At 43.1% G+C, this 15,777-nt stretch overlaps 1 protein-coding gene across 1 annotated transcript; it reads right to left on the reverse strand.

The window, feature by feature from the left end:
• Positions 1–410: 410 nt before the first annotated feature.
• Positions 411–13,885, reverse strand: LOC139400696 (dedicator of cytokinesis protein 9-like; the record flags this gene model as incomplete). Its single annotated transcript, XM_071145385.1, has 4 exons — positions 411–480; positions 1,173–1,255; positions 3,486–3,575; positions 13,769–13,885. Coding segments are annotated over 4 exons (360 nt in total), but the record flags the coding sequence as incomplete, so codon positions are not given.
• Positions 13,886–15,777: the final 1,892 nt, after the last annotated feature.

Genomic DNA, 15,777 nt, shown 5'->3' on the forward strand with positions numbered 1-15,777 from the left:
TCTTTTGCCAGAGACATTTAACAACTGTGATTGGACCAGGAAAGCCAAATCAGTTCTTGTCTGAATGAATAACTGAAATAGATCTGATGCTCGTGAGACCCAGAAGGGGTGTTCTTCTAGGAAATACAGGTTTCTAGGACTAAAGAGTTTAGATACCGTGGCCTTCTGGCAGTGTAGAAAGCTGCTGGACTGTCTTAGCGGAACATGAACATGTAATTCATTATTCTGCCTGTCTGTATGTCTGTATGGATGATTATTTGATTTTAAATGATTTGTACATGGAGCATGTGGGCAAGGCTGAGGGTCAAGAGTTGAGGTAAAAGCTTAAGATCTGTGTGCTGATAGGAATGAACACAGGTGGCTTAGCTAAATAGTTTGTTAGTTGTAACTTTCTACAGACATTCACTTACCTCATCTTTGTCAACATCTTCATCAACCTCAAAAACGTGGACAGCCAGTTTGTCTGGTCTGGACACTTTGCTGTAAAACACAAGGACGTGGATAAAGTGTGATTTGATCTTATCTATCAGAGGTCATTCATTGTTATAAGAAATGAAACCGAATGTAATGTACAGTACAAGTCCCACTTACATAGGAACTTTGAACTAATTCAACCCAAGAAAACCACTGTGAAAAGTAGTGTCATGCTACGTCATATTTCATTGTTTCAATTTCCCTCCCTGGACACTGAATGGTGACCAAAGGGATGTTGACATCAATGGCAAGTCTCAATGTTGGGGCAGCTTCGTTTTATGTCCAAATTCCACCACGATGACACTGGAAACCATTCCTGGAACTAATGAGACACTCTTAGAACCAGGGTTAGTTTCCACCCTGACTAAATCCCACTGCTCCAGGAATAACCTGAGTTCGGCTTGAACAGGAAGTCTCCATTGTTATTGCTGGTTAAAACATAAAACCTGCATTTCCTTGTAGGGTATCCCATGCCAAAATCTCCTCACCAGTCAGCAACTAAGGCTGACAAAAGATTACAGACAGCCTGACACTGTCTGACACCTGTGTGTGTACGTGTCTCTGTGCACGTGCATTTTAGTGTGAAATCTTGGCACAAAGAGGGTAGCTGTACTAACTTGCCCAGGAGGAAATCACCACTTGGTTACATGATATACAACACTGTACTGTCAAGACAGCGTTCTGAACAACAGGCTTACTTTGGAAGCTGCCGAAAGTCCCCAGAGTAGTCCTCGTACTTGTAATTAACGACATGCCAGTCAGTGTTGTAGGTCTTGATGCACTGCAATAAAGAGAGAGACAATCAACGGCTTTCATGTGTAAATCAAGACACAGTTTCAATGTTTAGTCTAAAGAAACCAGAAACATTCATACAAGCACACAACAAACAATGTGTGTTAACCGAACTAAGTCTTCTTCTTCCCACGTCACACGAATGCAGATAGTTGGCAGAAAAGAGAAGAAGTAGATCAGCGCTCAGTATTTCAGCGCTCAGTAGTTCCGTGTTCAGTAGTTCAGCGTTCAGTCGATCAGCGCTCAGTAGATCAGCGTTCAGTAGATCAGTGCTCAGTAGATCAGCCCCCGTAGTTCAGTGCTCAGTAGTTCAGTGTTCAGTAGATCACTGCTCAGAAGTTCAGTGTTCAGTCGATCAGCGCTCCGTAGATCAGTGCTCAGTAGATCAAGATTAAGTCAAACTGTGAGACTTTGTCTCATCTCACATCCTAGATATCAGCTTAGTTATTTTATTTTATGCTTTGAGACTTTTTTTGGTGATTAAAATGTTTTCTTTTGGTGAAATGGTTAAATTAAAATGTTTTTTTTTGGTTGAGTCAAATCTTGCAATGAGAAAAGGAAATGTTTTATGATGATAACAGTATGACAGAAATCTGAATCATGACCCATCCATAGTTATGTCTGGGAACAGATCTGTAGGCTATGTGTGACATTGTCAACGTGTATAGTTCGGTCCTTGACTAATCATGTTCTGTACTATGCATTATGTCATGTTTAATGTGGACCCCAGGAAGAGTAGCTGATGCTTTTGTAAGCGGCTAATGGGGATCTTACTAATAAGTATCAAACATCAAAATAGTTCAGCTTTGTTAGGGGAGCCTGAATCCTCCAGTAAGGAGGAGTTTATAGCCCAATACAAAGGTCGCTGTAACGTCTCCCATCTACAGTCACTCCAGAGCAGGTGTGTTTAAGTTCTCCCATCTACAGTCACTCCAGAGCAGGTGTGTTTAAGGTCTCCCATCTACAGTCACTCCAGAGCAGGTGCGTTTAAGGTCACCCATCTACAGTCACTCCAGAGCAGGTGCGTTTAAGGTCTCCCATCTACAGTCACTCCAGAGCAGGTGCGTTTAAGGTCTCCCATCTACAGTCACTCCAGAGCAGGTGCGTTTAAGGTCTCCCATCTACAGTCACTCCAGAGCAGGTGGGTTTAAGGTCTCCCATCTACAGTCCCTCCAGAGCAGGTGGGTTTAAGGTCTCCCATCTACAGTCACTCCAGAGCAGGTGCGTTTAAGGTCTCCCATCTACAGTCCCTCCAGAGCAGGTGGGTTTAAGGTCTCCCATCTACAGTCCCTCCAGAGCAGGTGTGTTTAAGGTCTCCCATCTACAGTCCCTCCAGAGCAGGTGTGTTTAAGGTCTCCCATCTACAGTCCCTCCAGAGCAAGTGTGTTTAAGGTCTCCCATCTACAGTCACTCCAGAGCAGGTGTGTTTAAGGCATGTGTCTGATACTTCACCCCAGACTTCTGTCAGGGGAACTGTTGTGCACTCACCTTTGGTCTAATAATTCAGAACAGAATGGACAGTAAGCCTGATTCTATTCTGATTTCAAGATCAATTACAATACCACTTGGTTGCAGAAGGCATTTACCGGGCTTGGTACAGGGAGGCACTACTGTTAACAGGGCTCTGAGAGAATGAAGACCACTTAGTTGCAGAAGGCATATACCGGGCTTGGTACAGGGAGGCACTACTGTTAACAGGGCTCTGAGAGAATGAAGACCAGACGTTTTGAGAAGAACAATCCATTTACCTTGGAACTGGATTGCGTTTATCCGTTTTTTGGTCTCCTGGCCTGAACAGATGTTATTGAAGAGAATGAAAATACTCCTATTGGCTGGATGGCTTCCAGTAACGACCCATAATTCCTACAACCTGTCTGTACTGAACAATAAAACACCATTGTGTAACAAAGTATGTGCTAGGCGAAATAGAAGTTCGGTTCGGCTGGACACATTCAATAAACAATGGGGAAATCATCACAGACCCTAAAGTCTGTGCGGCACAGTGTGTTTCCATATCTATTGATCTTGTACAGGCCGCCATCTACATAAATGAGTGGTCAGAAGCTGGCTGAAGACTGACTCTAATGTCTGTATTTAATATGGCGGCATGGTGAAAGTAATGGCACACCTCAATGCCAACATCTAACTGTAAATAAAACCACTGCTCTACCTGCACAAAGGTTAATTCCTGCAGGGTTATTGCACTCGTAGGATCCTACCTCTTGGACAAACAGACTCTGCGCCTCCTTCTCTGCATTCTCAGGCACTGTGGGGTAGACAGTTCTTCCTTGGCGTCTCTGAGTCGAAATCTGTAGACGCAAAACAGTTTTATTTATTCAATCAAGTTCATGCCAGGCTCTGGTTAAATTATGAGACTGGATGAGCGTAGACTGATGCTCGGTGACAACACAGATTCCTTTTCTCAGTACTACAGTATGTGGACCTGGTTTACTAAATGCTCCGGGAAAATATTGTTTCATGCTAGAGAATGGTCTCAGGTCTGTGGAGGTTCTAGAGGGCAGAGAGGGAGGCAGGGCCAGAATGGGATGCTCCTCTCCTACACATTGTTGAGCTCCAGGCCAGGGCCAGGGAACCACATACAGACAGACACACCCAGGGCCTCAGCCTGGCTCTCAGCCACCCAGCCCAGCCATGGGGCTCCCTCCCTCCCTGAGGAGCTGGGTCCGGATTCACACAACATTCCTTACGAAAAAACGTAAGAGGTTTCTTTAGGAAAAAAATAATAAGTTCATGAGATAGTTCGTAAATGCAATTCCTGTAAATATTCTTAGGAATTCATAAATATTTTTCTTTAGGAACTTCGTAAATAGCTTCTTATGTGTCATTGACATTAGTTGACATGCTTGAAACCAATAAATTAGCTTATGTGACAGGGATGATAGGATTTGGTTATGTCATGATTTTTCACACATTATAGCCATCAGATTAGCTATATCAAAACAAAAATGGATAACCAAGGAAAGAGCAAAAAACCCTTCAGCAAACAAGAGCTTGAAGTGACGGAGGAGGAAAGAGCAGACATAAAAACTCTGTCTCAACACCTCCACTACGTTTCTCCTGCTCTCTCTCTCTCTCTCTCTCTCTCTCTCTCTCTCTCTCTCGGCTGTTTCCTTCAGCTGGTGGTGGGTGTTGAGCTGACGGAATGACGTCACACAGATACACCTAGTAGTATCTACAGTATCAACATAATATCACTAGAATAACTAGGAACTCAGTGCTTTCAACATGCCAGTCCTCACAGAAAACATCTTGACACGTTCAACCCTCATCAGCCATTCACAAGGCCTCTAACCTAAACTAAACAGAATCTACTCAGTAGGACTTCATTGTCAGTAAGACCGTTTTTCACTAAGACAAGATACATTTTGTGAATTAATTACTGTACATGTGGGACTCCTTTTAGATATGAGTAATGTCTTGATATGCACAAGGATTTATGGAAGTCAACTACTGTTGGAGATCCCTGCTGTTGTTCTTCATTCTTAACAGCACATTTTCATCCCAGTTAGGAGCGTAGCCTAGTTTTTGAGTTCCCATTGGAGGCCTGTCTGACACGTCTCACTTAAAAGGAGATTCCCGCTGATAATAACTGTTCAACAGAGTGTTTTGTACCCCTATCCCCTCTAGATGTTTACTCCATGGTGATTCCTTAAGCAGAAACGTTTCAACTTAACGTCTTTAAAGTAGGAGATATAAAAATAAAGTACCACTACAGAGGAGGCAGCAGAGCACAGTTACCCCACATGGGTGAGAGAGAAACAAACTACAGCAAATCATTTTTTCTTTACTTTACTAATTCTCAAATTCTTATTTTTGAATGACAGCCTAGAAACAGTGGGGTTAACTGCCTTGTTCAGGGGCAGAACAACAGATTTTTGACCTTGTCAGCGCGGTGATTTGATCTTGCAACCTTTCAGATTACTAGTTCAACTCTCTAACCACTAGGCTAACTGCAAGAACAACAAACATTAACTTCCTCACCTAACTCAAATCCTTTTAAAGCCAAACTGGACATAGTTCAAAGGAGAACCGTGACAGAGATGTGTCTGTGGTCCCTGACTTACGGTAAAGCATACAGTATTTTCAAGATCAGGGCAATGGGACAGTGGTGAGGTAAGCAATTCAACACAGCTGTAGATTTCCTGTTCATGCAGCTTTTGCTGAGCAACTTAACCAATAGGTCTGCTTTCGTCATTATCTCTGAACGCCAGCAGATACATTTTCAGTATTTCTCCAGCATGCAAGGCAAAGTAGCTCTCCAATTAAACTTGAATTGAGTCACAGACTGTGAAATGAGACACAAAAGCCAGAGCAGGCCAGTACAGACGTCATTTTCTATTCGCAAAGCCCAAACAAAGAATGGAAAATAGACATTCAAAATACTAGCCCAAACCTCAACCCAAGGCTAATCAATACTAGACCACACCTCACCCCAAGGCTAATCAATACTAGACCAAACCTCACCTAAAGGCTAATCAATGCTAGACCAAACCTCAACCCAAGGCTAATCAATGCTAGACCAAACCTCAACCCAAGGCTAATCAATGCTAGCCCAAACCTCAACCCAAGGCTAATCAATACTAGCCCAAACCTCAACCCAAGGCTAATAAATACTAGACCACACCTCACCCCAAGGCTAATCAATACTAGACCAAACCTCACCCCAAGGCTAATCAATGCTAGACCAAACCTCACCTAAAGGCTAATCAATACTAGACCAAACCTCACCCCAAGGCTAATCAATGCTAGACCAAACCTCACCCCAAGGCTAATCAATAGTAGACCAAACCTCACCCCAAGGCTAATCAATACTAGACCAAACCTCACCCAAGGCTAATCAATACTAGACCAAACCTCACCTAAAAGCTAATCAATACTAGACCAAACCTCACCCCAAGGCTAATCAATACTAGACCAAACCTCACCTAAAGGCTAATCAATGCTAGACCAAACCTCAACCCAAGGCTAATCAATGCTAGACCAAACCTCAACCCAAGGCTAATCAATGCTAGACCAAACCTCAACCCACGGCTAATTAATACTAGACCAAACCTCACCTAAAGGCTAATCAATACTAGACCAAACCTCACCCCAATGCTAATCAACGCTACACCAAACCTCACCTCAAGGCTAATCAATACTAGACCAAACCTCACCTCAAGGCTAATCAATAATACACCAAACCTCACCTCAAGGCTAATCAATACTAGACCAAACCTCACCCCAAGGTGCAGTACCACTAAAAGAAAGTTAATAGTTCTATCTCATATTTTCTTGCCGAAATGATTTCTTTGTGAATCAGTGGGATATTATTATGCACTGTACAGGTTAGGTCATAGAGCCTAACGACGGGTCCAGAGGTCCTTTCAGGTAACTAACCTAACGTACAGGAGTGCAGGGCTCCAGCTACAGTCAGTGACTGTAATGTGATGTTAGCTAATAGTTAGCTACCGCTGAGCATTGCATTCCTGCTGAGTCTGCCTGGTGCTAGTAAAGCCTAGCCCTCTGCTGCCTGCCAAAAATACAATTAATAAATTATGGGATGAGTGAGGTTGCCTCACAATTTTACCATAGAGAGTCACCAAATCAGTTTTAACATTGCTGGCGTAATGTACTGTACCAAATGTTTCACTGCCAGTCATGTTTGTTTTTTCGTGACAATAACTCAGAAACAAAGCTGTCACAACCACGCTCATGAATAATAGTGCATTTGTGTCATCAGTAGAGGACTAGATCTGATTCAGTGACGGACTACGTCATTAGAATTTCCATTTGGTTAGGCGACAATCACCATAAGCACTCGATCTTGCACGACAACTGCAATGAGGACCATATTAAGGTCCTATTTGTGAGACAGAGTTCCCTCCTCCACTTCCTCTCCCCAGCCCCAGGTTTCCTGCTGGGAGTTGGTAATCTCTCAATGATCTAACCAGCAGAAACGAATGGACGAGTAGGCTGGAGGAGGCCAGAGGGAGTCAGGGAAGTGGACAAGAGGAAGCACAGGGGATATTTGTCTCTATGGAGCACAGTGGAGATCTCTAGTGTAAAGACCAGCATGAGATCCAGCTACACCCAGCATGGAGCCACTAGCACGTCGTCCCTCACAACACTTTGCTGAACGTCCTGGGGTCAACCACTGATGATACATATTGTAGGTCTGCTACTACAGAGGAATCTCCCATATGTACTTCTCCTGTTCCCCTCAGGTCTCTCTCTGAACCCTAGTACTTGAAGACATACGAAGAGTTGTATTAGAAACATCCTGCCATGCTGAAGTGGCTCCAATAGGGAGAAATAGCAAGAGGGGGAATAGAAAGATGAGGACGAGGAAGAGGAAGAGGATGAATAGAAAGAGGAGGAAAAGGATGAAGAGGAAGAGGAGGAATAGGAAGATGAGGAAGAGTAAGAGGATGAATAGAAAGAGGAGGAAAAGGATGAAGGGGAAGAGGAGGAAGAGGATGTGGAAGGTGACGATGATGAGGAAGAGGAGGAAGATGAAGAGGAGGACGATAAAGAGGAGGACGAAGATGAATAAGAAGAGGATGAATAGGAAGAGGAAGATGAGGAAGAGGAGGAAGGGGAAGAGAATGAATAGGAAGGTGAGGAAGAGGAAGAGGAGGATTAGGAGAAACAGGAAGATGAGGAAGAGGAGGAAGCGGATGAATAGGAAGATGAGGAAGATGAGGAAGATGATGAAGAGGAGGAATAGGGAGAGGATGGAGAGGAAGAGGAGGAATAGGAAGAGGATGAATAGGAAGATGAGGAAGAGGAGGAAGATGAGGATGAGGAAGAGGAATAGTAGTAATCCCAAAGAAATTCCTTAAGAAGGCACATTGACTAAACCTGGAGGAACCAGTGGTTGGCTCTCCTAACGCCAGGCTGCCAACAAAAGGATTTACACACCAGACAAGAACAGCCCACAGACTAGCAGTGTGATCAGATGGACTGGGTTTATAGGCTCCTATCACTTCACAGTTATCAGTGTCTGGGAGTTTAATAGCACTGAATCCCCCCTATACCTGCCTATAATACTGAATCCCCCCTTTACCTGCCTATAATACTGAATGACTCCTTTACCTGCCTATAATACTGAATGACTCCTTTACCTGCCTATAATACTGAATGACTCCTTTACCTGCCTATAATACTGAATGACTCCTTTACCTGCCTATAATACTGAATGACTGCTTTACCTGCCTATAATACTGAATGACTCCTTTACCTGCCTATAATACTGAATGACTCCTTTACCTGCCTATAATACTGAATGACTCCTTTACCTGCCTATAATACTGAATGACTCCTTTACCTGCCTATAATACTGAATGACTCCTTTACCTGCCTATAATACTGAATGACTCCTTTACCTGCCTATAATACTGAATGACTCCTTTACCTGCCTATAATACTGAATGACTCCTTTACCTGACTGCTTTACCTGCCTATAATACTGAATGACTCCTTTACCTGCCTATAATACTGAATGACTCCTTTACCTGCCTATCATACTGAATGACTCCTTTACCTACCTATAATACCTCCTTACCTGCCTATAATACTGAATGACTCCTTTACCTGCCTATAATACGCGGATTGAATAAAGAAGAATAAAGGTTTAGAGAGTCATCTGACCTAAACAAATGTTGGGGCTCAGTCACGATGTCTTCAGATGTCATCACCTGTCACTCCCTTCACAACACACCGCTTGTAGTGTACGGCACGCAGGACTCGTATGTCATGGCCAGAGCAGAGAGTTCCACTGTTGACTGATAAATTGGATAGCTTGATAGTCCATGAGTAAGCGCCAGTAAGTATTCTTATTTTCTGGCCATAAAGCAACAACAAAAAAACGGTTATCCCGCTGAATAAATCTAGGAAATTGAGCCTTTCCTTTCAAATGTTTATTTTTCAACATAGCTATATCCTAAGGAAAATATCTAAAAAACCATTACGGCTTCTGGAAAAAAAGTAACCTTCTCAATAGACGAGAGAGAAAACATATCCGTTGGATCGTGAGACAGTGAGGCAGGGTCATGTTTTGCTGATACAGGATGCCATCCCTGTCACTGTTAAAGAGCATCTTCCAAAGAGGTCTCACTTCCTGAAGCTCTTCTGCCAGGCCAGATTCCCATTTCATAATGTGTCGTGTAGCGATGGAAAGTTTGAGAGAGTGACATGGGCTAAGTCCTGCTGAATGGGCCTAGAGATAGGGCCTAGCCCTTCCTTACACTATCACAACAAAACAGACGACCCCTGACCTCTAAAGTGTGAAGCAGGGATGTAAACGTAAGGTAAGCCTCTGTGAATGACTGGCTCACTGAAATAGCATGAAATCACAATAAACACGACAACCAAAACATGCACGTGGGAGGCAGAAAGGATTGATGGGATGATGGCTGGATGATGACACTATGCACCAGTGGCAGGATGGGACGGCGGCTTCGGGAAGTCGAAAGGAGGTGGAGTGCGTTTGTTCATACATAACAACTGGTGTGCTGCTTCAAGTGTGAAGGAAATCTGGTGCGTTTGTTCACCTGATACAGAACACCTCATGGTGAGCTGCAGACCCTTTAATCTACCAAGAGAGTTCTCATCCATAATTGTCACGACTGTCTTCGTCCCTCCATAAGCCAACACCACTCTGGCACTCAACGAACTGTATGGGGTCATAAACAAACAACCTCCCACCTGGACAAGAGGGGAAATAACTATGTGTGAATTCTGTTCATAGACTACAGTTCAGCGTTCAACACCATAGTCCTCTCCAAGCTCATCACCAAGCTATGGCCCCTGGGACTGAACCTCTGCCTACATATATACATATCTACCTCAAATACCTTGTACCCCTGTACATTGATCTGGTACTGGTACTCCCTGTATATAGCTCTACATTGATCTGGTACTGGTACTCCCTGTATATAGATCTACATGGATATGGTACTGGTACTCCCTGTATATAGCTCCACATTGATCTGGTACTGGTACTCCCTGTATATAGCTCCACATTGATAAGGTACTGCTACTTCCTGTATATAGCTCCACATTGATAAGGTACTGCTACTTCCTGTATACAGCTCCACATTGATAAGGTACTGGTACTCCCTGTATATAGCTCCACATTGATCTGGTACTGGTACTCCCTGTATATAGCTCCACATTGATCTGGTACTGGTACTCCCTGTATATAGCTCCACAATGATCTGGTACTGGTACTCCCTGTATATAGCTCCACAATGATCTGGTACTGCTATTACCTGTATGTAACTCTACAATGATCTGGTACTGGTACTCCCTGTATGTAACTCTACAATGATCTGGTACTGGTACTCCCTGTATATAGCTCTACATTGATCTGGTACTGGTACTCCCTGTATATAGATCTACATGGATATGGTACTGGTACTCCCTGTATATAGCTCCACATTGATCTGGTACTGGTACTCCCTGTATATAGCTCCACATTGATAAGGTACTGCTACTTCCTGTATACAGCTCCACATTGATAAGGTACTGGTACTCCCTGTATATAGCTCCACATTGATCTGGTACTGGTACTCCCTGTATATAGCTCTACATTGATCTGGTACTGGTACTCCCTGTATATAGATCTACATGGATATGGTACTGGTACTCCCTGTATATAGCTCCACATTGATCTGGTACTGGTACTCCCTGTATATAGCTCCACATTGATAAGGTACTGCTACTTCCTGTATACAGCTCCACATTGATAAGGTACTGGTACTCCCTGTATATAGCTCCACATTGATCTGGTACTGGTACTCCCTGTATATAGCTCCACATTGATCTGGTACTGGTACTCCCTGTATATAGCTCCACAATGATCTGGTACTGGTACTCCCTGTATATAGCTCCACAATGATATGGTACTGATATTACCTGTATGTAACTCTACAATGATCTGGTACTCCCTGTATGTAACTCTACAATGATCTGGTACTGGTACTCCCTGTATATAGCTCTACATTGATCTGGTACTGGTACTCCCTGTATATAGATCTACATGGATATGGTACTGGTACTCCCTGTATATAGCTCCACAATGATCTGGTACTGGTACTCCCTGTATATAGCTCCACAATGATATGGTACTGCTATTACCTGTATGTAGCTCCACATTGATAAGGTACTGCTACTTCCTGTATACAGCTCCACATTGATAAGGTACTGGTACTCCCTGTATATAGCTCCACATTGATCTGGTACTGGTACTCCCTGTATATAGCTCCACATTGATCTGGTACTGGTACTCCCTGTATATACTCTACAATGATCTGGTACTGGTACTCCCTGTATATAGCTCCACAATGATCTGGTACTGCTACTCCCTGTATGTAACTCTACAATGATCTGGTACTGGTACTCCCTGTATGTAACTCTACAATGATCTGGTACTGGTACTCCCTGTATGTAACTCTACAATGATCTGGTACTGGTACTCCCTGTATGTAACTCTACAATGATCTGGTACTGCTACTCCCTGTATGTAACTCTACAATGATTTGGTACTGGTACTCCCTGTATGTAACTCTACAATGATCTGGTACTGCTACTCCCTGTATGTAACTCTACAATGATCTGGTACTGCTACTCCCTGTATGTAACTCTACAATGATCTGGTACTGCTACTCCCTGTATGTAACTCTACAATGATCTGGTACTGGTACTTCCTGTATATAGCTCTACAATGATCTGGTACTGCTACTCCCTGTATGTAACTCTACAATGATCTGGTACTGCTACTCCCTGTATGTAACTCTACAATGATCTGGTACTGCTACTCCCTGTATGTAACTCTACAATGATCTGGTACTGCTACTCCCTGTATGTAACTCTACAATGATCTGGTACTGGTACTCCCTGTATGTAACTCTACAATGATCTGGTACTGCTACTCCCTGTATGTAACTCTACAATGATCTGGTACTGCTACTCCCTGTATGTAACTCTACAATGATCTGGTACTGCTACTCCCTGTATGTAACTCTACAATGATCTGGTACTGCTACTCCCTGTATGTAACTCTACAATGTTTTGGTACTGCTACTCCCTGTATGTAACTCTACAATGATCTGCTACTGCTACTCCCTGTATGTAACTCTACAATGATCTGGTACTGCTACTCCCTGTATGTAACTCTACAATGATCTGGTACTGCTACTCCCTGTATGTAACTCTACAATGATCTGGTACTGCTACTCCCTGTATGTAACTCTACAATGATCTGGTACTGCTACTCCCTGTATGTAACTCTACAATGATCTGGTACTGCTACTCCCTGTATGTAACTCTACAATGATCTGGTACTGCTACTCCCTGTATGTAACTCTACAATGATCTGGTACTGCTACTCCCTGTATGTAACTCTACAATGATCTGGTACTGCTACTCCCTGTATGTAACTCTACAATGATCTGGTACTGCTACTCCCTGTATGTAACTCTACAATGATCTGGTACTGCTACTCCCTGTATGTAACTCTACAATGATCTGGTACTGGTACTCCCTGTATGTAACTCTACAATGATCTGGTACTGCTACTCCCTGTATGTAACTCTACAATGATCTGGTACTGGTACTCCCTGTATAAGGCAGCACATGTTACCATTTTATTTTTAAACTGCATCGTTGGGGAAGGGCTCGTAAGCAAGCGTTTCAGGGAAAAGTCTACACCTGTTGTATTCGGCGCATGTCACAAATACTATTTTATTTTATTTGATGTTGATAGATCACATTAAGTTGATAGCAATTATCCAACGTGGTACACTATAATGGAAACTACCAAGATCTTATCAACATTGACAGATTTGTTTTCCGTCAGCAATAAATTATATCCATCCTTACCTCACTGACTCGGGACAGTTATTCTGTTGCAGACTAGTCAAATGGTGTTCTATTCTCTCTGGTCATCTCTGAGCCCTGCTCAAGAACAGAGGACTATATAAGGAATATCAAATCAAATTGGATTTGTCACATGCGCTGAATACAACAGGTGGAGGAGACCTTACAGTGAAATGCTTACTTACAATCTCCTTAACCAACAACGCAGTTCAAGAAAAATAGTTAAGAAAAGATTTAATAAATAAACTGAAGTAAAAAATAAACATTAAATAAGTAACACAATAAAATAACAATAACGAGGCTGTATACAGGGGGTACCGGTACCGAGTCAATGTGCGGGGGTACAGGTTAGTCGAGGTAATTGAGGTAATATGTACAAATAGGTATGGGTAAAATGATTATGCATAGATAATAAACAGCGTGTAGCAGCAATGTATAAACAAGGGCGGGGTGGCCATTTGATGAAATGTTCAGCAGTCTTATGGCTTGGGGGTAGAAGCTGTTAAGGAGACTTTTGGACCTGGACTTGGCTCCGGTACCGCTAGGACGCCATGCGGGACACACTAATGGTATCTGAGCCTGGTTCTGGTGCCAGGTCAGAAGGCCAGAGGTGACTCACCTGGAAGTCCTCCTGGGGGAACTGCAGCATGTCCCGGAGGACATCACTGAGAATCTGGGTCTTCCTCTGGACAAGAACAGTCTCATAGTCCAGGGGTTCGATAACTTTGCGCTTCACCTAGGGAACACATAGACACAACATGCTGTTAATATACAGGTATTTACACAGAGAACATGCTGTTTTCAAAGCCGACCAGAGGAGTGCTTTGAAAAGGTGGATCTCTCTTTTAGGGAGGACTTTCTCAACTCTAACACACAACATAAAGATGGCGGAGTCTCACTTCAAAAGGAGAGCTATAAGAAGTGAACTTGGGCCCTGGTCAAAAGTAATACACTTTGGGACGCAGTCAGTATTGTAAGTTGAGCTCAGAGAATCTGTAGCTGCTGGGGCCCTTCTCACACATGCTATCTGTTAGTGACAACCCTACGAGGGCTGCAGCCTGCATCCGCCCACAGAGAACACATCCGCCTTTACTAGCTCCCTGATGGAAGGCAGGATCATTATGACATCATGTCACTCTCTGACAGCTAACACACATCTCTGATGGAAGGCAGAAACATTATGGCATCACTCTCTGACAGCTAACACACATCTCTGATGGAAGGCAGAAACATTATGACATCATGTCACTCTCTGACAGCTAACACACAGCTCTGATGGAAGGCAGAAACATTATGACATCACTCTCTGACAGCTAACACACAGCTCTGATGAAAGGCAGAAACATTATGACATCATGTCACTCTCTGACAGCTAACACACAGCTCTGATAGAAGGCAGAAACATTATGACATCATGTCACTCTCTGACAGCTAACACACAGCTCTGATGGAAGGCAGGACCATTATGACATCACTCTGACAGCTAACACACAGCTCTGATGGAAGGCTGGCAGGATCATTATGACATCACTCTCTGACAACTAACACACAGCTCTGTCCCGTCACTAAGGAGCACGTTACAACTCAACACCATGGGTAAGAGCTACACTATTTAATGTTTAGAAAACACACATGATATCTATATATGAATGTTTGAACCTCACCGTCCAAACCATCTGGTTTTCTGATTGATATGATTACAGTTAGCTAAAAACATCGAACTGTTATATAATCAACTTTCGGAGTATTTTAAAAACAGATTTGTGACGCATTGTTGTTCATATCAACATAAGGCCTTAAGCAGATAAGAATGTAGATTTCGTTCCAGAGGGAATCAACTGTAGCTTTTGCGTCTCACGTAATGTCTTCTGCTTGGACAAGCTGTACCACAGCAGGCAGTGGAGTTACATAAGATACCTCATAGTGCTGCTACAGACCACATCCATCACTGACGATGACAATGTCCATCGAACTATATGAATTCACTGAAACACAAGGGACTTTGCTATATGGTAATGTTGTTGGTATTATCATGGTAGTGTATACGTGTCACGTCCTGACCTTAGTTCCTTTTGTATGTTTCTATTTTAGGTTGGTCGGGGCGTGAGTTGGGGTGGGCGATCGATCTTTTTGTTCTATGTTTGGTATTTCTATGTGTTTGGCCTGGTATGGTTCCCAATCAGAGGCAGCTGTCAATCGTTGTCTCTGATTGAGAACCATACTTAGGCAGCCTGTTTTCCCACTCTTGTTTGTGGGTGATTGTTTTCTGTTTAGTGTATGTCACCTTACAGAACTGTTTCGTTTCTTCCTTTCACTTTGTTATTTTGTTTTGTGTGTTCAGTCAATAAATTATGACGGACACTTACCACGCTGCGTATTGGTCCGATCCTTCTTACTCTTCCTCAGACGAAGAGGAGATTCTTTACAATACGATATGGCACAGTTCAGACATCCACTCATCAAGCAGTAACAATACATAGTGGCCATAGAGGCACAGAACACTTGAGACGACTAAATCTATACATTCTCACCAGCTTGAGATGACTAAATCCATACCTTCTCAACAGCTTGAGACGACTAAATCTATACATTCTCACCAGCTTGAGATGACTAAATCTATACATTCTC

Source organism: Oncorhynchus clarkii, unplaced genomic scaffold (assembly GCF_045791955.1).
Source record: "Oncorhynchus clarkii lewisi isolate Uvic-CL-2024 unplaced genomic scaffold, UVic_Ocla_1.0 unplaced_contig_12849_pilon_pilon, whole genome shotgun sequence".
Taxonomy (NCBI): Eukaryota; Metazoa; Chordata; class Actinopteri; order Salmoniformes; family Salmonidae; genus Oncorhynchus; species Oncorhynchus clarkii.